Below are 6,759 nucleotides of genomic sequence, written 5' to 3'. Positions count from 1 at the left end.
AACAAACTCCAGAAAAGATATATACTTAAGCATTAACTGCGCATTCTCTGGGCCAACTATGGGTTCCCCCCGCCGCCTTTTTTTTTTTTTTTTGCTGTTATTTCCCTCCCTGTTTATTTTTCTTACCTGTTATTTCTTTTAAAACAATGAACACTACTGATTTTGTAATAAGAAAAAATTTTAGTAAAAGAAAATTCTCACAAAGTTTTTAGTAAATGAGATTATGTTCATGAATGTGTTTGGTAAACTGTAACTCCACAGGGCAGCTCCAAGTCATGAGTGTGCAGTTGGGCTCAAACCGTACAGAAGTCATTTCGAGGATGTTATCCTTACTCTTCTCGGAGCCCACATCGCCCAGATGAGGAAGGCCACCGCTGCCGCCAACGCCGACTACCGTGAGCAGCTTCCTGCTCCCCTGTCGTCGCCTCTGCGGTCGGGGCACTTTCCCCAAAGCGCTGGCCACAGGAATCTTTCCCCTTAAATCGGGGAAGAAGTTTCTCTAATCCATTTTCGCGGTGAACGACCTCGGGCCAAGTTTGCTTTTGTTGCTGGTTCCCTAAGCTTAATTGCAAGCAAAGTTAATTTGAAAGAAAATACATGATACAGCTCTAGGGCGAATTCTAACGAGCCTTGGGCAATTAGGGAAGAACGTGTCTAATTATCCACGGCCCGGGGACGCCTGCACACGACGCTGGCGGGTGCAGGGCCCGGAGAGGGACAAACTATTTTTCTGTGTTCATAAAATGAAGAAGAAAAAAATAAAAAAGGCACCTCCAGTCTCTGAGCCCCCAGATGAGGGACTGGGAGGGGTTTGCAAATTCCTAGGGTTAGAAGGTTCCAAGACATACAGCGGAATGTTCTCAGGATCCCACAGTCACGCGGGCTAAGGGGGCCACCCGCGACCCCGCTGTGGATGAGGCCCCGGGCGGCGCGCACTGTCTCCGAGGTACTCGCTCCCCTGCGCGGCGCCCATTCCCACCTGGCCCGGCCGGTGCGCGAGCTCTTGGTGTCGTCGGCCGGTGGGAGGCCGAGAAGGGCTGTCGCTCTGTCTTCAACGCCTTGATCCCAACCCTCGCGCGTCTCCGTGTCCCTTGGGGCACCTGAAGCACACAACCAGGTCCCTCCCCGCAGCGTCCTCTCTCTCCTGATGCTGACCCTCGCCTTTGGCACAATCTTACCTGTCCCGCAAGTTGACAAGTAGAATGCGGGACGAAAACGTCCACTCTTTCCCACCCTGTCTTTTTCCTTCCCGGGGCTTTATCATGACACTCCAGGAGGCTTTGTTACAAGGCAGCGCTTATTTAAAGCCTTTCAGCCCTGCTATGCTCTGCGCTTTACAGTTTACAAAGCGCTTTTCACCTCTCTTCTCGTTTAACTTCAGGAAAATTATCTGAGGTAGCAGTCACAAATTCCCATTTCACAAATGACGACCCGAGAGGAGAAGGGACTGGCTTAAGATTAGTGGTGCTGTCAAAGCACTGGACTTGCTCATTAGGAAACAGAGAAAGGCTCAACTCTGGCACTAAGGGCAAAAACCAGCCTTCTCCAGCCCCAGTCCCACGCCTGGCCTCTTCTGCAGCCCAGAACAAAACTCCTGGGTGGAGGACTCTTACTTTCCCATTCTTCTCAAGCAGGCAAGTCATCCTGACCTCTGCACCTGGGACAGCCAGCTTGTCTAGCTGAATGAAGGAGAACCCTTGAACTCCATACCTGCAAAGATTCTTAGGGAGAGGAGGGCGGCCCAATACCTGCACTCTTCAAGGTCACAAGGCTGGGTCTGGAATTTGGGCCGACGGGTGGCAGGGTCAGCGCTCAAGTGCTTCCAGGTACCACCACCAAAGCCAGGAAGGGCCAGCACCTAGACCTGCACTGCACAACACAGTGTGGCTACTGAACACCTAGCAGGTGACTAGTCCACATTTAGAGAAGCTGTAAGTGTAAAACACACTCCAAATTGTAAACCCTTCATGTAAAAGGAGAGCAAAACATCTCAATTTTTACATTGATTATATGTTGAAATCATAATATTTTTGATATGTTGGGTTAAGTATATCCTTCAAATTAACCTCACCTGTTTCTTTTTACTTTATTAATGTGGCTACTAGAAAATTTAAAATTACATATGTGGCTTGCACCATATTTCTAATGGAGAGCACTGATTTATACAAATCCCCATTTGGACTGAACCAAGTTCACATGTCTTCGTGAACAGGATAGTGCAGTCCCAAAAATAAAAAATAAAAATTACCAATGGTTTTCATACAATCTTCTTTTTCACACCCCAGCCCTTCCCTGTTAAGTTTATACAGAAAGAAGCTGAGTTTCTCTTGCCATAACTCACTTGCTCAAAGATTTTTATTAAAACAGTCCATCTGAACACTCCAGTTTATCTGAAAGCTGTGAATGGAGCCTCTGAAATATTTAATGCTGAAAGTTTTTGCTCCAGAATCGAAACTTAAAGATTTCTCAAGTGAAAGGGGGAGAGTTATTGGACTTTCTCTAATTTTAGTGAGCCTGCTACTTAAGCAAGATACAAAATGAAGTTAAAATTCCAGTTTCTTTCTAAAGCTCACTTTACTGACTGCCCTAACTTAATTTTTCTCTTTCCTTTTTGCACGGGGGAGGCTGCTGAGGTGTAGCAGGGGGTGCTGGGGATGGAAGAGCCCTCCCCAGCTACTGAAAGGTGTCACCAACGGGCTCCTTGAGTCCTCTCATCTCCTTAAACTTTAGTTCACCCTTTGGGTCCAGGGCTGCGTGATGACAAGAAACAGTGGACAAATGAACGAATGTATTTCTATCTGCCTTATAATGGAAAACCAGATTTATGACTGGGCAGTAACAGCCATGAAATTACCAGCACGTCCTGCTCAAAAGTTCAATAAGTTATGATATAATTGCTGCCTGGAGCCAATCCTGGGACTTTAGGTTAGACGCTTGGCCATGAACTCTTTTCCGTTCCCTAGAACAGCGGCTAGGCTTTGGGTGGCTACTCAGAGGCCCTGAGTGGCCCACCATTGCTGCCAAATACGCAGGGCAGCATCCAAGATGATGGGGCCCTGAATGATAACCCGGGGGCGGTGGATAGAGTCCTGCAGCCCTCCAGTGTAACAGATGGGGGAGACTGAAGGTTCAGGTGATGGGACTGGAGTGCTGACGCACAGTTCAACTCGGAGCTAGGTCTCAAGTTCTCAGAGACAGGGAAAACCAGCCCAGGTCAACCAGAGCAGAGATTTATCCAATTTAAAAAAGAAGAAAAGCCTATTTCTTTTGCAAATTTGTCCTCCTCACTTTAAGAAGAAAGGCGCTGCCGGAGCCTTTTATTGTAGTAACGCAGTTAAAGGCACTAGAGGCCGAACCGCGTAAAAAGGCCCGAGTTTCCGGCAGCACATGGAAGGCTGAAACTGATTCCCCACAATTTGGATCCTGGTCTCTGGTGTTGACACTACGCTGCCCTCTGGTTACCGCCAAGGACCCTCCCCGATAGAATACCAGAAAGCATCCCGTTTGAGGGCTTCGCTCCATCGAGGGTCCCTGTGCCAGTCCAAGGGCTCTGGCTGCCTCGCCCCACCTCCTCCCGTTTACAGAGTACACCGGGTGCCTACGCTGTGCGCGGGGAGACCGAGCCTCTGTGGCCTGCTCGGTCTTTTCCACGTGGGTCCCAACTGAGTCCTCTCTCCATTCCTGTTCGTTCTCAGGTTGCGGGGAACGTGTGAACAGCCGATGTCTATGAGTTTTCGTCCCTACGCTGGCTCACATGGCGGACACGAACCGATCTATCCCACCGGGATAAGCGGCAGCATGGCGAGCATGGTAGGCGCCTGCACTGGCCCCTCCGAGCTGCCCGCCAGGGTTGTAGCAGGCTCCCAGCGCTCCGAACTGGCCGGGCGACGTGCGCCCGTAGAAGTCCACCGTGGTCTCCACGCCGCCACTGCTGCCGCCCGCTGGGGGCGAAGCGGGTCCCGTCAGGCGGCCAGCAGCGGCAAAGATCGCACTGCCGGCGCCCTGCGGGTACGCGCCGTCGGGGCCCGCGTAGGCAGCCGCATAGGCGGAGGGGTTGGCCGGCCGGGCCCCGGTGCAGCCTGCGGGCTGGTAGCCGGTGGTGGTAGCGGGGGCGCCGGCGGAGGCAAAGGCGCAAGAGCCGCCGGGCCCCGACGGTGCGGGCCCCAGCTCTGGGCTGAGCGGCCGCTCAGGAACCAGGCCGAAGACGCGGCAAGGGCCGGGCGACGCCGCGGGGTAGTAGACTGGAGGCGGCGCGGCCAGCGATGGCGGCGCGTAGCCTGCATAGACGGCGCCCGGGTAGGGGGGGCGCGCGGCGGGCACCGCGCCTGGGAAGATGGCGGCGGCGGCGGCGGCGGCGGCGGCTGCGGCGGCCGCCGCGTCGTGCATGTAAGCCGGGTAGGTGGAGAGGTCCGAGCGCTTGAAGCGCTTGCGGCGGCGCAGGAAGCTGCCGCTCTCGAACATGTCCTCCGCGTTGGGGTCGAGCGCCCAGTAGTTGCCCTTACCCGGGCGGCCGGCCTCGCGCGGGATCTTGAGGAAGCAGTCGTTGAGTGTGAGGTTGTGGCGGATGCTGTTCTGCCACTTTTTGGGGTTGTCGCGGTAGAAGGGGAAGCGCTCGGTGATGAACTTGTAGATGCCGCCCAGCGTGAGGCGGCGCTCGGGCGCGTGCGCGATGGCCATGGCGATGAGCGCGATGTAGCTGTAGGGCGGCTTCCCGCGCTGCAGGGGACGCTTGCGGCGCCGCCCGCCCGCCCCGCGGCCCGTGGCCTCCCCTGGGACCCCGGCCCCTGCTGCCGTCTCGCCGCGCTCTTCCTTCACGGTAGCCAGCACCTCCGGCTGCGGCGGCGGCGGCCCGCTCTCGGCAGTCATGGCGCGGGCGTCCCGCACCCCCGGGCTCTGGATCCCCGCGGCTGTCGGGGGGCGGGGGCGGGGGCGGGCCTGGCGTCCCCGGAACGGACGCTCGGCCCTTCTGCGGAGAGCTCAGGGGATCGTCGCGGGCTGGCCCCGAGAGCCCAGCGGCCCCGGCTGGCGCGCGCTGGAGGCTCAGCGTCCGTGGTCTGGGGCTGGCGCGGTGCAGACAGAGGCTCGGGAGTGACCCGCCAGCCGACGGCTCAGCCCGCGTGGTGCTTCTCGAGGCGGGCAGCGGCGGTGGCCTCGCGACCGGGACTGGACTCTGGTCGCCGGCTGAAGGGTCCCTTGCGCGCTGGTGCCGGGCGGTCGAGGGGTCCGGAAGTGATCCCTGGGTTGGGGTGGCTGCAGCTGGTCTGTGGTGCCCGCTAGTTTAGGATTACTGCCTAGGTTGTGCGCGCAGAAGAGGCTTCGGGCTCGAAGGCCAGAGCGAGGGCAGTTAGTACTGGCGCTGGGCGATCTGGCGGGGGCCGCCCATGCCCTGCCCCTGAGGCCAAGGCGGCGGTAAGCGCCACGGGCAGAGAGGCGAGGCGGGGGCAGCGAGGTCGGGGCGCGGGCCCAGGCGGGGCGACCTGAGGCTGGTCCTCTCCACGGCGTGGGTCTCCAGTCCTGCGGACCGCTGGCGAGGCGCTCCCCTGCACACACCGGGACCGGCTCCTCCCTCCGCCGGCTTCCCCTCCTTAAAGGCGCCAGGAAGCGTGGGGCGGCACCGGTTCCCTGCCCGCCCCCCGACTGCCCGCCCCCCGGGGCCCGGGCGCACCTCCCCAGGTAGTAGCAGCTGTGGCGGCGCGGTAGGAGCCCCACAACGTCAGGGCGGGGAGGGCGCTTGGAGATCCCCCGGGTCGGCCCCCTCCGCACCCCGATCGACTGAGGCCCGGAGAGTTCAGGAACCGGCTCGGGAGACCTCAGCGCCCGAACTCGGAGTTTTTGGACTTTTCAGGCCTCTGTCAAGGGCTTGGACTCGCAGGTGAAAGGACGGGCTCATCTCAGTTTTTTGTCCTGAGAGGGTGAGAATTGGCCGAGAGGGCGCTTGGGTTTTGTGGGAATGGGGAGGGAGAAGTTCCAGGAGACTGGCTCCCAGGGCCTTTCAGGATGGTTTCCAAACCCCAATCGTGGCTGCCACAGCCACTCGGCACTCCAGTCCCCCCATCTTTCGAATGAGTATTCCTAGGCCCGAAAGGGAAGGTGACTTGCCATGGCCCCACTGCGGCTTCTCCGCTTAGCGGAGTCTCCAACTTGCGTCTCCTTTAGGACTGCGCTTCCCAGCTGTGTGGTAGAGGTAGCCGCTTTCCCTTTTTGGGCCCCAGGTCCCTCGACTGTACCGGGGTCTGGATCTCTCAAGAGTCATTGCGTGGTAGATATTTAGGGATAGGCCAATCACCACCCCCAATCTTCCGTCTTTGAGAGGCCCAGGATCTGTCTCTATTTGATGGATAGTGGTGCACGGATTAAAGACGACGCAGGATAGGTAACCTCCTCCTCCAATCCCCCGGGACCAGGGTAGCTCTGAAGACCCCCAGAGGCAGCCAAGCGGCCCCTTCCCGCAGCGGGGAGTGAGGGCTGCGGGTAATGGGGGAGTGGGAAGAGAGCGGTGGCCGGGTGGGCGCGTCTCCGGGGGAAGGGGCGGGCAGTCGGGACACGTTTGCTTCATGGGTGTCCAATTTCTGAGTTCCTTTCCTGCTGTCCCTGAGCCGGGACTTGGTCCTAACCTGAGATCCTCGCGGCGCGGCCCCTCTGGCCCGGGTTCGTTCCCTGGCCATTCACTGGGAGATCCAGGGCCTGTCCTTGTCCCCTCACAGGGCCTCAGTGTTCTACTCTGTTAAATAGCAGCTGGAGGGCGTGTGCTGATCTCTA

At 57.9% G+C, this 6,759-nt stretch overlaps 1 protein-coding gene across 1 annotated transcript; it reads right to left on the bottom strand.

Annotated features, from left to right (window-relative positions):
- Window positions 1-265: 265 nt before the first annotated feature.
- On the bottom strand, window positions 266-5,562 carry FOXE1 (forkhead box E1). Its single transcript, XM_031014739.3, has one exon. The coding sequence runs from the start codon at window positions 4,864-4,866 to the stop codon at window positions 3,751-3,753; it is 1,116 nt and encodes a 371-aa protein (XP_030870599.1). The 5' UTR covers window positions 4,867-5,562; the 3' UTR covers window positions 266-3,750.
- Window positions 5,563-6,759: the final 1,197 nt, after the last annotated feature.

The sequence above is a fragment of the Gorilla gorilla genome, chromosome 13, assembly GCF_029281585.2.
Source record: "Gorilla gorilla gorilla isolate KB3781 chromosome 13, NHGRI_mGorGor1-v2.1_pri, whole genome shotgun sequence".
Taxonomy (NCBI): Eukaryota; Metazoa; Chordata; class Mammalia; order Primates; family Hominidae; genus Gorilla; species Gorilla gorilla.
This window is presented reverse-complemented; position numbering and strand designations above follow the sequence as displayed.

What these genes read in the sequence shown, in the direction of transcription:
- FOXE1 (XM_031014739.3), bottom strand. Translation starts at nt 4,866, where the DNA reads ATGACTGCCGAGAGCGGGCCGCCGCCGCCGCAGCCGGAGGTGCTGGCT.